At 36.3% G+C, this 16,635-nt stretch overlaps 1 protein-coding gene across 4 annotated transcripts in view; it reads right to left on the reverse strand.

The window, feature by feature from the left end:
* The window catches only part of dock1 (dedicator of cytokinesis 1), a 292,059-nt gene that overhangs the window by 201,808 nt on the left and 73,616 nt on the right, over positions 1-16,635 (reverse strand). For all 4 annotated transcript variants that reach the window (XM_015346833.2, XM_015346832.2, XM_015346831.2 and 1 more), the window contains exons 23-25: positions 15,362-15,470; positions 9,777-9,847; positions 1,839-1,945 (exon numbers count right to left, since the gene is read on the reverse strand). In XM_015346833.2, coding sequence (XP_015202319.1) covers positions 1,839-1,945; positions 9,777-9,847; positions 15,362-15,470 — 287 coding nt within the window. The remainder of the gene's footprint in view (positions 1-1,838; positions 1,946-9,776; positions 9,848-15,361; positions 15,471-16,635) is intronic.

The following is a 16,635-nucleotide window of genomic DNA, read 5'->3' on the forward strand; positions in this document are numbered from 1 at the left end:
AAACATACTTATAATTGTGTTTCATTTTTGTAAGTCAAAACAGCCACGGCCAGCTGCTTCTCATCTATTGGAGTGCATCAGCGGGGCAGAGACAGCAAAAGCTAATTAATATTAATTCCTATAATATATAATATGTAGCATGTGCTGCAATTAAAATAAATTAAAGCCAAGATGCTGTTTTTCAAAACCAATTTAACAAACATATCAAACAGTTTGTACAGAATTGTAACCAGGAGAAGCATTGAGACTGTCGAACCATACCTGTAGTGTAAATAGGGTAAAAGTAATCACTTGTAATTATCTCTAAGCTTTCTACAGTATAATAATAAATATTTTCCCTGTTGTATAATTGCCCTCTCAATTAAGATTAAAGTTAGGAAACAATGTAGAGAGAAGCCAAATATAAGTTACATGTTATTCAGTTTTTAAATAACACACTTTGGGATCCTTTAAGATGAAAAACTCTATATACTGTACATGAGAGGGAATGCAGAATTTTACCAAAGGCATTACTTATATACACTAGCTCTTGATCAAAACATACTGAGGTTCTACAAGTTACAAAACCAACACCTGATGCCAGAATTCTGAATTCAAAAGTAAAAAAAAATGTTTTGACTCAAATTCCAGGCTTACATAGCCAATCATTATTCAGTTTCCTTTAGTACTTCACATGCTCTTGATAAGAACCCTTCATATGTAGGTAGCTTCACCTTCATGGCACACTGATTCCTGTTCATTAACCAATTCGAGGTCCATATGCTTGCATTATATTACCTAAGATGGCTACAGTTTTTATTCTGATAATTAACCCTTCATGAAAAGCTTTTCAGATACATAAGGCTCACCTTTTTTAGTCTCGTCAACTGCCTTGGTTGTTAGTTCGAATTATAGTTAAGCAAGCAAAATCCACCCTTCATAAAATGAACTTGGAGGGGGAGGTCTCTTAAAATGCCACTGTTTATATGAATTCTAGATCATTCTACATTAATCTAGAACTAGATCAATCTAGTACTGGCATTTCAAGACTATCAGTTCTATCACTTCACGAGTAACTGAAGAGTGTTTTGCCTATATAATATCCTGGTTTAGTTTTGTCTTACATTTGCAATTATCCAATATGTGGGTACAGCTTCCATCCTAAGCAAAAGATAAAATGTCCTGGCTACGGGTCTATGAATAGATTTCCTTAAGCAAGACTGGGAAAATATCTGACCTAGCCTCAGTAGAACATCAGTCAGTTAAGTTAAAATTTCCCAACACCACTGGAGCTCCTTCTAAAACCTGGGGCCTGTTACTGACATCTTCTGTTGTAAAAACCATCATGAATTATTAATTTAGCATGTTTAACATTTCTTTTATCTTCTATTATTAATCTTTTATTATCTTGTAAACTACATATGCCCTTTTCTTCCTTTTGTACTGTTCTTTAACTGTTGCAGTATTGAAAAAAATACTTTACATTATTTTTTGCGCGTGTTGTTACTTTCTTTTCTCTTATGGAAATTTTAATACCCTATTTTTCACATGCTTGTAGCTCAATCACTCTTCTTCTGTCTTTGGATCTCGAGCTCCATTAGCACACTCTTCCTTCTGATTTGCGACCCAATTTCTCCATTAAACCATCTAGCCAACATGGTCCTATACCCTAAATTGCTTTAGGGATGAGTTTGTTCCAAGTCAACAACACTGTTTTTGAAGTATAATCATCCTTTTCTGTTCATTCTGAATTCATTGGTTCTCAAGTTTTTTAAGTCTTTATACAGGATGATAAGAATTAGGATAATAACTTGTACTACAATGCATACACAGAGCTCTGGACACACTTTTGAACTTACCATGCTGTGTGAAGAGGTCACTGTGAACAATGTCAATCATACAGTAGAGCTTCTGTTTCACCAAGCGTCCTGGAGGAACTTTCAGGATGAACTCTGTGAAGAGTTTGCTGCACAAAGAACAAAAAAAACTATCAATTTGAATAAAGAAAACAACTATAAGTATAGCAACATACAAGATGGCTTTATCACACCAAATGCTTCCAAGGATTCAACAGGGAGGTACACCAGATATTCAATGTCACTCATACAGCTATAAACTACTGTACCGCTGTTTTCACACATGCACTACATTGCCAACGCATTTGAACCACCAGCACAGACCATACATTCCCTTAAGTATGTCTGCTTGCCATCACAGTCAGCCAATTGTAGAGTTTATTTAAAATCTGAAGGAGTAAACATATAGTCTTTATCATGTTATGATGAATACAACTCAGATTAGGATAATGTGGCACTCCCAGCCATACTTGCTGAAGATGAAACGGTGCATAATTGATTCACTTCAGTGCAGCACTCAAGTTTTCTTCTTTACTTCAATGGTGGAACATTACTACATTAGAAGCAGACATTGACACGGGTCCGCTCAACATCAGTTCTCATCCACTTTGGATAAACGGCACCAAAGCATTTTGTTTTATGTCACATAAACATCCCAGTCATATAAACAACAGCTTCACAAAAGCACATGAAAGCGATAAGCCTCGGGTTTCTGTGGCAAACGGAAACAAAATGGCAGAAAGTGCAAGGTGCTGGTGAATTTGGATGCCCAATATGTGAATAGCTGCAGTCCAGACAAGGACATTGGATAAACAGTACTATGTGCCAGAAGTCGGCACTTTAATCACAGATCAAAAGGTTTTTGTGTGCCCTCCAGGGGGACAGGAGAAACCCATATGAAACAAATCTCTCTCATGGCAGATGTGCTGGTGGCAGTGGACCAAGTGGAAGCGTCTGGCGGGATCCTGCAACATCTCGACGGCCCAGCCTCACCCAGCAGACAGGGACCGAAGGTACAGACCATAACGGCTAACTCAGGGACAGTGAAAATCCCTCAGGGGAAAAAGAAATCTCCTCCACCACTGCAGCCTAGCAATCTTTTTTTGCTCTGTCCTATCGCGCCTATGGAAGATTAAGAAGAGCATTACCCACAATAAGCTTTATATTATCCTGGCAGGATTTTTACCAGGTAAGAACATATTGCATCTCTAGGGCATTGTCAACACAACCTCAGTGGAATGTCATTCAAGCCATACCTGATATCTTATACACAAGTCTGCATGACATGGTATTCTCTGCAATATGCATCAGCCTTTGGAACTCTTTTATCAGAGTACTAAACAGAGGTGGACAATGAAATACGAAAAGAAAAAGAAAGAAAGCAGATGCAGGCATAGCCTCAATTTGCTATGAAAGTGCTCATACTTTTCTTTGCAAGAGCTGAAGACGGTTCAAATCACAAAACAAATCACATTAAAAATAGATTGTGAAGGCTAAGGCAGAGGGAATACTATCAAGTGCAAAGACTGTGAAACGTTTAAGCAAAAATTTCCATAAACACACAAGGAATTGCAAAATAATGCAATTCAAGGAATAAAAAGTACCTAAATTGAATTTCATTCCTATTGCATATTAATGCATGGGAAAAAAGGAAAGCACAATTTTCAGAAGGTTTAGTGTCAGTAAACAGAAGAGCTAAGAGCTTTCCCTGGAACAAATTGAAATTATTAATTTCTTAGTAAAGATTTTTCACTTCATTATAGCAAAAATCAGTGGCAAGATAGTAGAGCTCTATCCCTTATTTGCGGAGTCCAGTGTTAGTGTACGTTAAATTTGCAGTGCAAACAAAAGTAAATGAATAAATCATGAGCTGTACAGTTTGATCTTTTGCCACATTAACAGCAAACCACACACTAAGGCAATGCAGGAAACAGATTACCAGCCACAGAAGCTTTGCAATGCATGAAGTCAGAAGAATTTCCACTCAATCACACATAACAGCCCCCTGACCTTGAAAGGTTAAATTCACAGGAAAGGTTTTCCTTCAATTTTCCATCAAAGCAGTAAATAAAAATAAAGAATAGCATGGATTAGAGATCAGTAAGCCTCTCAGGCAACACATTACACTTAGACTGATACCACCCGACACAGGATACAGAAATAACTAGTATATTTAGAATGTGGTATTACAACAGACAGATTTCTAATCTGTCTCACCATCATTCTGGATGCCGCACCCATACATTACTGGATCTGAAATCATCTTCATGTTTTTATCAGGTTTTAAAGATTAAAAGACAAAAGAAAAAATAATTTCATGACAGCTGGTATCCAGAGTGGTGGAGATACGTGAATGTCGGAAAGTCAGCACACCAGTTACTTGATGGCTGTGAAAGAATGTTTTATATAGAGAGTAAAGAGTAACAAAAAAACATTTTTTAGATTTGAGATTTTTATTTTATTTTATTAAGCCTTTCCAAAATTTAAAGCATTCACACAAACTTAGACTCAACAAGCCTGCAAAAAACTACAACAAGTAAAAAAAATAATACTTAGCAATAACAGTACATCTTTAGGAAAGAGAAAAAAACTGGACAGACTACCTTTTTATTTTTAATTCAATTTAGGTGAAAAGAAGATATTTCCACATAAGACAAACATTATTTTACAGAGAAGTGAAAATTGTTTTTTTCATGATAGGTTGTCTGCATGTTTCCCACATAAATATGAAACGAAGCAGGTTATTAAGGTTATTAAAATTAAAAACTAAATTATCAATTTTTGAAGACCAGTTAAACAAGATTTAATTAAATATTTTAAATAAGATCCATTCATCCAATTCTTCTCCAATTCAGTGGGGAGCCTGAGACTATTCTGGCAATCAATGGGCACAAGGCAAGGCACACCTTGGACAGGATGAGAGTCCATCACAGGGCAGACACAGAGACACACATACACCCACCCCTAATATTCCCAGGAGCTATTTAACCTACCAGTATGTTTCTGGACTATTGGAGGAAACCAAAGCACCTGTGGGAACCCACGCAAACATGGGGAGACCGTACAAACTCCATGCACATAGAACCTCAGGTGTGGAAATGAACCCACGGTCTAAGGGCTGTGAGGCAGTAATGCTAACCACTGTAACACTGTGCCATTGTAAATAATATTTGGAACAAAAATGAGAATGCCCTGCAGTCATCGAAGGCTTTAGTTCCCTTAACTGAACAAATTACTTCATAGATCAACAATTTACAAATGCTCCTAATCTTAAAAATTAGGTGATTTAGGGTGACTAATACTAGATTATTAATGGACTGGATTAGATCTATACTCCCAGTTCATAAATCTGTGCACACTATCCTGTTTTCTTCTACTGTATGTGATGTCTTCATTGCATGAGTATTCAAACTAATTTCAGTGGGAAACCTAAATTAATTTCTGAATTCCCCATCTCACCTCTCCTGGCCATGATTTTACTTATCGTTTTTAAATACTTTCCATTCATTTACAGATTTCACACCTCTCTCCTAGATTTTCCTTCATCAGGACACTATCACCCTCTCTGTAGCTATGCTCACCTACTCTGTACTTGGTTCTCCTGAGCATTACATCAATGCTACCTTCCTCTTTTCCTCACAGCTGAAATATTGTGTTTTTTCTATTTTTCAGCATGGAATTAACCTTCAGTTGTTCATAAATTAATACTGGTGCATAAAATGACCTAAATGAGACACACAAATAGTTGAGTTGCCTCTGTCTGTGGTTCTCATGATTTTAGAATAAATACAACTGCCTCTGTGAGGTTTTTTTTTCAGCTAGCGAATTTCAAGCCAAAACTCAATAACAAAGATTAAGAAACTTTCAAAGCAAATCATGGAAAACATCAATGAAAAGCAGAGATCAGGAGATATCTAAAAATATCATATAACCAAGCAAAAACACAGATCAGGCAAAAAATATCAAAGTGTCCAAAATGCCCTGTGAACACAGTCTATTCAATCATCAAGAAATGTTGGGTGCATCATAGTACTTATGTAGATACCACCTAAATCAGGCTGTCCTTACAAACCGAGCAGCCAGGCAAGGAGCTAGCTGGTGAGGTTAATGTAAATGTTGAAAAATAGCTACATGCTATGAGACTACATCTCATAGCTGAGATGGGAACAATATGCTTCAGTCCTGGCTATCTCATGTCCTGTGCAGGGTTTGAAACAAAGCAACTGAGTCATTCTGCAAAAACATGGTATAAGTTGTTGTGGTCAATGAGACCAAAATGCAGTGGCTGAAGGCTAATTTCTTAAGAATTAGAAAGTGAATTTCCTTAAGTGATCCAGTCAAAACCCTGACATGAATCCTTTAGAGGATCTGTGTAAAGGCTTGAAAACTGCTGTCCATACAGTAAGTGATCCTCAAGCAACGTGAAAGAGCTTGCCAATTTTGCCAAGAAGAACAGGCAAAAATTCACCCACAGTTTTGCACCTAACTGGTGCATAAATAGGCTCACCCAAAAAGAATTGCTACTGCCAACAGCTACAGTACATCACCATGCAACTCACAACTGATAAGATCAGCAGGTTTGAGCCTGGCCAGTACCTGGATGGGAGACCTCCTGGGAAAAATAAGGTTGCTGCTGGAAGAGGTGTAAGTGGAACCAGAAGGGGACACTCACCCTGCAGTCTGTGTGGGTGATCATGTCCCAGAATAATGATGGTGACACTATACGGTAGAAAGGCACCATACTTTGGATGAGATGTAAAAACAATGTCCTATTAAAAATCCTAGGGTGTTTCTCGAAAAGAGCAGGGCTGTTACCTCAGCATCCTGTCCAGATTTCCTGGTGGCCTATGAATGGCTACATCATTCTGTTATCCTCCCCACTGATAGCTGATGTGTGGTGAGCATATTGACACACTATGGCTGCCGTTGCATCATCCAGGTGGGTGTTGCATATTGGTGGTGTTGGAAGGGAGTTCTCATTACATGAAAAGAACTTTGAAGGAAGTGTTCAGAAAAGTGCTATATAAGTGTAACGAATTATTTTAACTGTAATAGCTGTAATTCCACCAAATATTAAGCCTACGGGAGTGAGTACTTGTGAAATCAAAACTTCAGTTTTTTCTCTTTAGTTTTTGCTGACATTTACTGTAACTTATCTAACCCTTAGAAATCTTCAGTTTGAGTATTCAGGTTTTGCAAGAAAAAATTAAGTAAGGGACACCGCAGGAAGGGAATATTCTTTGCAAGGCAATGCATATATAATGTAGCTTCCTTGTTATACAAAACAGCCTATGAAACATCTTTTGTATCGCATTTAGAATGCAAATGTCTGCAGTAGCCCATTCTAGTGCTCAGATTTTGAACGGTGAATGTGAATGAGTTATCAAGGTCACCAATGTGCCATAAGGCAATTTACAGAATGCCATGTCCTTTTAAAGGAAACCTAGAAGTTCAGTTTTGTCAAGGTATTTTTAAGAACACAAGTAAGTGTGCGTTTCGACTAACAAATGTCAGGTCCTGTTTCAATCTTTTTCACCACAAGTTCTCTTAAGGCCATGACATTTTTAAAGTTGTATTTAAAGGTTTACTCTGAGGACCTATGTACTTAATCACAGCTCGAGAACCTTAGCCAATTTTAGGACTTTAGAAATCATTGGAATTGCAAAATAAAATTGCACAGGTTTTCTAGAAAGTTTAACTAGAAGATAAACTATCTTTTGCTTTTAATTTGAATTATACATTTGAACATTTTGTAGAACCATAATGAGGTACTTAAACCTTTTTATCTAATGTCATCTGGGCAATTTAGAAGCAAATAGAATAACATTTAGAATGGATTCAACTAGACATTCGAAAAAAATGAATGGAGTAATTAAAAAAAATCTTTATGCAGCATGAAGCCAAGAAAAATACTAAAAAGAAACACAACCAATAAGAATAAGTGTAAGTGTAAAATTTGAAATTAATTCACTCAATTTCTAAAGATAATTACTGCACTATGGAGGTCTTTTTTTATTCCACAATGAGACATGACAACCCATTCATCAATTTTCTTTTTAAATTAATAGAAACTAAGCCCTTTCCATAGACACAGCCTTGATTTTTCTACATTGCTGTTTCTTCTGAAAGATAATTTAATTGAATGATAATCATATTCATGACTGCATACGTTAACCACTACAGTGGACTCTACTATGTAGCACCAATGCTTATGTTTCCAAGGCAACCTAAGAGTCTTCACCCAACTGCTGTTGTCGTTAAGTCTCTAGTGGTTGTAAATTTAAATGCCCAAAGCAATAAAAGAAATACGTAATTATTTGTACCAAGCAATTCAGTGGAAGCCAATATCAATTCACCATTTTAAAAGATTTAAAACGTCATAAGATACACAAAAAAGGAAAAGTTGCTGTTAATTTTATTACAAAACCTGTAATAAAAAGAAGTGAAGAGGGGTAAAAGTTCAATGTTAAAAAACTGAAAAGTGACAAAAAATAAAACACTATAAGGTAAAAGAATGCTTTATATTTATCCTTTTTATAAACATGGTACCATATTATTTTTACTGAAAATGTATTTGTAATATAAATATTTGTGGAGTTAACTTTGCCTAGAAGTCTGAAGAAACCACACACTCTTTGGGTAATAAAATAAATAATAAATAAAAATGTAGGAAAAAATCATTAAATAAACTGAACATCTCATGTCAATCAGTAAATGATTCTAACATATCAATCTGAGTCATTGGCTTGAAAGTCTTCAGTTAATCAGTGTCAAATAAGATGTACATATTGGTAAGCATTAGAGTAAGTGATTGGAACCTCTTGTCAGACGACTCTCATATATGTTAATTCTAATTTAACCCAGTGCTGGCCAGAGGAGGATAGCCTCCCACTTTCAAACCTTGGTTCCGCTCAATATTTCTTCCTACTTTAGTCTCAGGAGTTTTTCCTTGCCACTGTCATCTTAGGTTTGCTCCGGGTGTAGGCCCGGAAATCTGTAAAGCTACTTTGTGACAATGTCCATTGTTAAAAGCGCCATACAAATAAAACAGAACTGAATTGAATTCAGAAGAATTCAATTCAAAAGATTAGCAATCTGCAAAAACAATCAACAGAACTTTACATTTTAAAATATGACAGAATAAAATGTAAATGTCTCAAGAGCCAATGGCGTTCTGTAACATTATTTCATAACACTATTTCAAATACAACGTCAGCTTGTCATGAAACATCTCATCAAGGCAAAAATAAGACAATATAGGAACACAAAAACATAAGTAAACAGATATTTTTTGAAAGTCTGTCATTTTTGTTTGCTTTCTATCCTATCCTGACACCTTAATTATGCTTCTACACTGTATCTTTTACTAGGTTGAAAGGACTGAAAATTCTCGTCCAACCAATCTTATCCTGAAGCAAGATGAATTCATTTAGTGAGATAATGAAATCCTAAAGAGTTTGCCTGACACTAAGTAAAATTAAGTTACAATATATTTTTTCTAAATAGTATCAGATTTAAAAGGCAGTCTACAGTAATTTCATGAAAGGCAGTTATGAAATGTGTGTTATGAAATACCACTTTTAAGTCTAATACTGCCATTGATATAAGAAAGAGAGCAACAGCACAACTTAGGAACTGTAAGGGCACCTTCTGTCCTGTGGGAATGTCAATGGACTGCTGGACGCCTGTGAACCTATTATATGCAAGAGTAGAATTTATCCTCCATCTGATGCTAAGTGTGGTTAAGAAAGTGTGGAGTTCACGGTACGATAAATGATGGATGACTCAAGGTTGCACATTCCAGAGGCATATTCAACACATCTCACACGAGGGACATAGGAGGAATGAACCAAATTAATGGGATAATTCCAGATAGAGGGGTATAAAAACAAAAATAAAAAAGCATTTCAATTTTTCAAAAGGGGTAACAAAGCAAATTACCTTAGTTCTTTTGGATCAAAAACCAGTTTGACGTCATTGACAATTGTTGGAACATATTTCAGTGCAGCACCCTGTAATAAGAAAGAGAAAATGCATTAAATAACACCAATTTGTATCTGCTTTAAAAATAAATGCACCCGCAGCAATGGCTGGGCTGTTACTCTACCCTTATGAAATCTTGGGAGACCTGTTAAGAAACAGCCCTAATTTCATAAACAAACAGTCAATATTTGATGGAAGTCCAGCTGAGAGAACCAGATGAATCGCCTTAAGATACACACTTCAAGACTGTAAGTGTCAATTTTACAAAAATATTGGATCAATGTACAGTATGCTGTTTCACAATACAATACAAATCATTTAATTTCTTAACTGCACCAAGTGTCCAAAAGGCCCCTTTATATTCACTTCTTATTCAACTTCTAAGAAATGTCTTACACCATAATTAACTTTAAATTTGTGCTTAGAATACATACAGTATTTAATTTTTATTATTTTTTATTTTATTATTATAATAATCAAAGAAATTACATATACTCACTGGCAGATATGTAACAGATAAGAAATTCTATGTTTTAATTGAGGACCTGTGAAATTCACTGGTGAATTAGAATGACCTGAACAACCCATATTTTAGTATGAAGCTGTCCATCAAGCCACTGCAGTGAAGCTGATCTCAAGAATAATTAAGTACAGTAATCAACAAATCAGCTAACGGCTAATTATAAAATATTCCCTAGTAATGAGGAGCAATTATGGGAATTGATGCATTGAAAGACAAAAGTTAAGTACAACAGACTGACATCATCTCATAATGAAAACTGAATTTGAAACAATATTGAATGGCTGGCAGTTCCTTCAGCAACTTACAAAAACAAAGTGCTGTCAAATGTCCACACACATTTTTTTAAAAGTTCAGAAATTTTACTAGGCTCATATGTGACAATGTAAGTTACATTTAATGCTTACAACAACATTCTTCCAAGGTTTCTGCCATATTCAGCACATTCAGTTCTTAATATCGATATTTTTGCTCTTGCTTATTGATTAAGAGTTCAAACATGGCCAGTTCCAAAATAGTGAACTAAGCTATGTAGAGCCTTTAAAGTACTTGTATCTCTCATACCCACAGCTTTACTTAGTAATACTTGCTAAAATTAGCTAAAAGACTGTCTAATGCTATTCTTGTTTTTGAGTTACATACTGAATTAGTCCATTATAGTAACATGGGTTTCAGGATATGAGTTTTAGAAAGCTTGTACTGTATGTGTATCTCAATAACAATTATCTAAGATCTCAATGACTTCCTACAGAATAGCTTGATCAACAAATGTTAGCTGACAGGAATATTATATTAAGTTGTTAAATTCATTGGGCAATCTTGCAGGGCCCTAATTATAACAGATCTCCATCCATGTATTTTCTAACCGCTTCATCCACTATAGGGTTAACAAGAAAACAGAGCCTATCCTGTGAAACATCAGGTGTAAGGCAGGGTACACCCTGGACAGGACACCAGTCCATCGCAGGGCATGCACAGACACAAACACACACGTTCACACCAGAGCCAGTTTTTCCCAGAAGCTAATTACCTTTCAGTGCGTCTTTGGACTATTTGAGGAAACCCACACAAATACAGGGAGAACATACAAACTCCATATAGATTGCTCCCCAGGTCTGGAATTGAAGAAAGTATACATATCTTAGGCTCGGGGTATCTATAGCTCATGACAAAAGTTTAGGGAGAGGTAGAAAGAGCTAACCTACAGCACCACCATGCCGTCCAGAATAATAGATCATGAAATGATCCCTAATATCACTTAGGCTACATATGTAAAACCAAAGTCAAAACCAAACAGACATACAGAGAGCTTGTTCAGTCCATTAAAATGTTTGCTTTTCAACTAAAAATATTTCAGTAATTCAAATATTACTTTCCACATCCATAATGTCACCTATTGTATAATGTTAATTTTATTTGAATAAAAACAACAAATCTGTATAACTTCTGTAGTACTATTCATCTCTTCCATGCATCACAGACGTAGTCAAATGTGTACATATTTTATGTATGTAGAGTCCCACTTTGTCATTTGAAGCATAAAGTCTTGAACCATCTCCTGTTTCAACCTCCTGTATTCAAGGCACAATGTTCTATTGATCACAACAAGATATATTAACTGATATAGAAAATGAACACTGAGTTTTATTATTCCTATAATCACAAGCTCTAAGTACTCATAAAAAAAAAAACAATTAAATTTTGTTGTATGAGCACAACCACCTTTGAAATCTTTTGAGTACACTGAAGCCATATTGAGAACCCCAGTAGCATACTAATGCTAAGTGGGATTTTGAGAGAACAGCAAAAGCGAATTAAGTGTTACACAGTTACTTTGGCAGGATGGCCTTCCCATACAATCGATACACACGTTTTAGAAAGCTTTTTAAAACCACACAAACATTACAATATGCTTCAACTGATATTTAGTAGTACTAGAGAAACTCGGAATATTACCTTAGCAAACACAGATTAGCAGTTAAATATTGTGAGGTTTTTTTTTTAAAGATTAATACAAAGATGTATCTTGTGTTACTTTCTCTTTTACTGAATTGTATCACTTGTGCCATCCACTTACTGTGCAGTAATTTCTGTGTACAGTGTCTTACAAAAGGGATATGAGAGTCTCTGTCATAGAAATTAATGATTGTTACACAGCTGTACTGAAAGATGATTAAATTGTCTGGATTGAGTGACTGGAAGAGGTGCATGATTGTAATGATTAGTTAAAACATTGTTCACCGCCATGACTTCATTAGTATGCCTGTAGTTAACCATTATTTAGAAATTAATTGTGTGCAGATTTCGCATACCCGATCATTTGCTGATCTAGATTGTCAGACTGTGCCTTTGGCTGTGTGGTGAAAAGCAGCTCCAAGAGGTTTATGTTTACGCGCCTGCAATGCAGTGTGCTCAGAAAGAGTATCCCCTTGAGCTTCTCACACCGATTCAGAAACTTCAGGTATAGCACACCGGGTGCCCATTCCAATTGGTTTGAGATAAAAATCAACATGGATTTATTTGTCACATTCCATCACGAAACCCTCTGCTGAAAAACCTGGGCTGGCCACGGAGGGCACTCAGAGGTCGCCCGAGGCCTCCCATAATTCCTCATTACCGGATTCACTGACTCTGAAACAGATCATGACATTATTCAGGTAACACAACTCTGAGCAGTTAGCGAGATCCTGTTCCCTGACCTTTTTTAAAGGTGGATATAGCGGCAGTCTTGGTTATAGAAGCATTCAGAGATGTGCCCATGTATATACACTAAACAGATACTCTTTATTTTGAAACCTCTAAAGACATATTTTGAGTTTATCTGTCTCTTCTGTGTACATTTTATTTAATCTGAATGCACTTACGCAACACAGGAGATGAGCTTATTTGCAGAGTTCACCAAAGGGTTTCTATAAATCCTTCCCTTTATCTATAGGAGTTCATTTTAAAAAAGAAACCTTTTTTCTGCATCACTGACAGGCCTTTACAGCAGTACCAAGCAGTGACAGAAAGACTGTATAAAGCAGGGTTTAAAGGCCAACAGATTCACAGCGAAACCCATTCATTTTTTCATGAAGAAAATTGACAGCTCATGTTTTTAAACACCTCCTGCATTGAAAGCTAAACCAGTTAATAGATCAAGCATTACAAAGATGTCAATATTCTAATGCTCTGCCCTAAATGTAAACCCCTGGGACTGTGGTAGATTATGAAATCTGTCCTAAAATCAAGCACCACTGACAGGGGGGTTACTATGTCACTATAAAGATGAAAGCACAAGGCAATGGCACAAAGAGGCACTGGAAATTTTATTGTGCAATATTTTCTCTAAGGTCATTCCATTTCGATACAGATACATTTATGGTACATTTAATAAGAAACAAAAGTTTCTATTTTTCTACATGTGCAGAGCGCCTGAAACCTATATATACACACATCTGAACAGTCCGGTAAAATTAAGAAAATTAGGAGATAATGTACTTTGCTTATAAACCAGTTTTCAGAGGTTTTGTAGCCTAATCACACTCTGGGACCTGCATGCTATTTATGCATACAGCAGCTTCAACTACTGAGATCAAAGTGCATAAATGAAAACATCCTAACTTTATTAGGTCTTTAGTTCCTAAATGTACTCAGCTAGTCTAAGGCTTCTAACACCATTTTGTTGTGCCTTGCTCACTTTGTATGATAACCACATCAATTGCGGGCACCTGCCAAATGGGCACACTGCTCTTTAACATCATACTGTTTTCATGTAATTGTTATTATGAAAGCTAAGTATGGAACAAATAGACCTTAGTCACAGAGCTTCCTGGGGGGACTCCAGATGTTCTCAATGATACTTTGCAAAGGTACCATTCCAGGAAACAGCCTGCAGTACTAGCACTGCCTCACATATATTAAATGGCAGCTGTTACATAATACTCTGCACACATGGCTTGGCAGGAGGATTCTTATATCCAATTGGTTCCCCAAGACCAATTTTTAATTTACTGACAGTTTAACTAACAACAAACGCAATTACACAGCAACTGCTTCGTAACTGGTTTTGAGCAGTTTTCCAAATTTAACCCCTTTTTGAGAATGAAATAATTAAACAACACAACAGGAGATACACATATGAGAAAAGAAAGGAGGAGAAGAGAATAGCAGGTGAGCAAATACCTTCACGAAGAGCTAGAAGAGCCACAGAGATGCCCCAGGCAGTGGTGCTACTGGATCAGGGTCACAAAGAGTGGATGGACACATGAACACAGATTTAGAACCGAAATGTGCCGCAAATAGAAGAGTGGATAAAGGAAGAAATGAAGAAACATGACATACAGTACAACAAAAAAAGGGGGAAAAACCTACAGAAGGAGTGCAAAAACAAAACGACATTTTCTGTAAGCAGGCCTACGGTGTAGATTTCTTTTGTTAAGATCATGCAAATGTTCAGATTTCTGACCTTTTCCCACCCTACAAAAAATGATTTATGCACTGAGTCAATTGTGCTCCCTGGCTGCTTCAATTCTGAAATGTGCAAATTACGAAAGTGGTGTCTGTCTTTTTTTATCTGATTTTATTGTACCCAGAAGTACAGGTAGTTACTTCCTCCTATAAATTTGCTGTATTTTGAAGGTTAATCTTTTTTAAGAAACATTTTTTTATATAAAAATTAGCACACCACGTGAAGCCACAAGGGAGATGATCTATGTGTAACAAGCTGAATACAACATTATTCATCATACTATATCATATCTTCATGGGCAGCCTTATAAGAGATGAGGGTCCAGACAGAGGTGGTTTTCCTTCAGTAATCTACTGTCCCAATAACACTGTGCTGTTCACATATTAATTCTGCCTTTACTGTCTGAGCACTGAACAATGTGTACAAGCACAATAGTACTATGTCAGAGACTGATTCACCCCACAAAGTAAAAAACATAAAAAATAATAAAGGCAGGGCAGAAAAAATAGGGTCTAGTTTTCAAAGTGTTTCAGGCATCTATTATGTATATTTTATTTCCAGGCAACACAGTACCTTCACCATCACTGTGTTTTCCGAGTTGCTGCTCATCATGTCGTTGAAGGATGTAAAGAGACTCCTCAAGGACTCCATGAAGTCTGTTTCTCCTTTATTCTCATAAAGCCTGCAAATCAAAACAGATAATCAGGTAACCATCTGCAATCCACATTTAAATGAAAATAAAAGCAATCTCCATGCATCTATTACCATGTAAGGTTTTTAAGCAGTTGCCAGCTACAGTAGATGCATTCAGTATAAGTATGTAAACCTAAAGACAAACACATTACCATAGGTTGGGTACATCTGCATTTTTTTAAATGAACATATCTTGTCAAAATTCCCTCTGGAACTCTTGAACATTTTAACTATACATATCAACCCATGGGATATTGTCATCAACAACCTGGTGGGCATTAAAATAACTGCTATTTCACTGTTTTCCGTTTCTTTGAATTAAGGCTTGTTTTACATCTTTTAATGTATGTACAGTGTAATTGTGGAAATAATAGGATGACTAAATTTGTTTTTCAAGGAAAAAAAGGATTGATTCATATCTTTTTAAATAAGCTTACACAGAGCAGGACATTTCCTCATTATTACTAAAGCATTTTTCTTTTCCATTCAGGAATATTGTTTCTTAAACTACTTCAAATTAAATTTGAAAAGTTTCCAAAATGACAGTTCATGTAATGGGGTCCTCTTATGAACTGGAACAAAAAATAAGACACTCTTTAATGTAAATTATAATTATGCCATGTTACCACCATGCAGTCTCATCTTATCAGATCTCTTAAGATAAGAAGTTGGTCAGTACCAGAAGAAAGACCTCTAGGGTCTAAGGAAAACATGTTTGCTGCTGGCCATGGTGTTCGTAGTCCATTAGGTATCCCTTGTCCCTCAGGGCAAGAATTTCTAAAACAATGCCCCAGTATGGAGAGCAGGAACACCCACAAAGGAGGCATCCTTTTTCAGACAAGATGTTTAACTGAGTTTCCTTGGTAGTTATCGAAAGAACAAAGGTGTTATTGCAGTGCCCTGGCTAGATTCCACTCTGGGCTTGTACAATCTTGTCACGCTCAATTGACAACATCTCACTTCTCTGCACAATCTGTTGCATATTAGGGCTGTTGGAGAGTTATCGCCATCGTACATCACCCAGGTGGTTATACCGCTGCTCATAAACACGTCTTACGTCCTCAGAAATTCATCACAAGAATCAAAATTCTGACAATTTAGAAAGTTTGTCTTAGTACAAAATAGAGCCCGAATGTTGAGAAAAGCAGAACATA

Source organism: Lepisosteus oculatus, chromosome 4 (assembly GCF_040954835.1).
Source record: "Lepisosteus oculatus isolate fLepOcu1 chromosome 4, fLepOcu1.hap2, whole genome shotgun sequence".
In the NCBI taxonomy this organism is placed as follows: domain Eukaryota; kingdom Metazoa; phylum Chordata; class Actinopteri; order Semionotiformes; family Lepisosteidae; genus Lepisosteus; species Lepisosteus oculatus.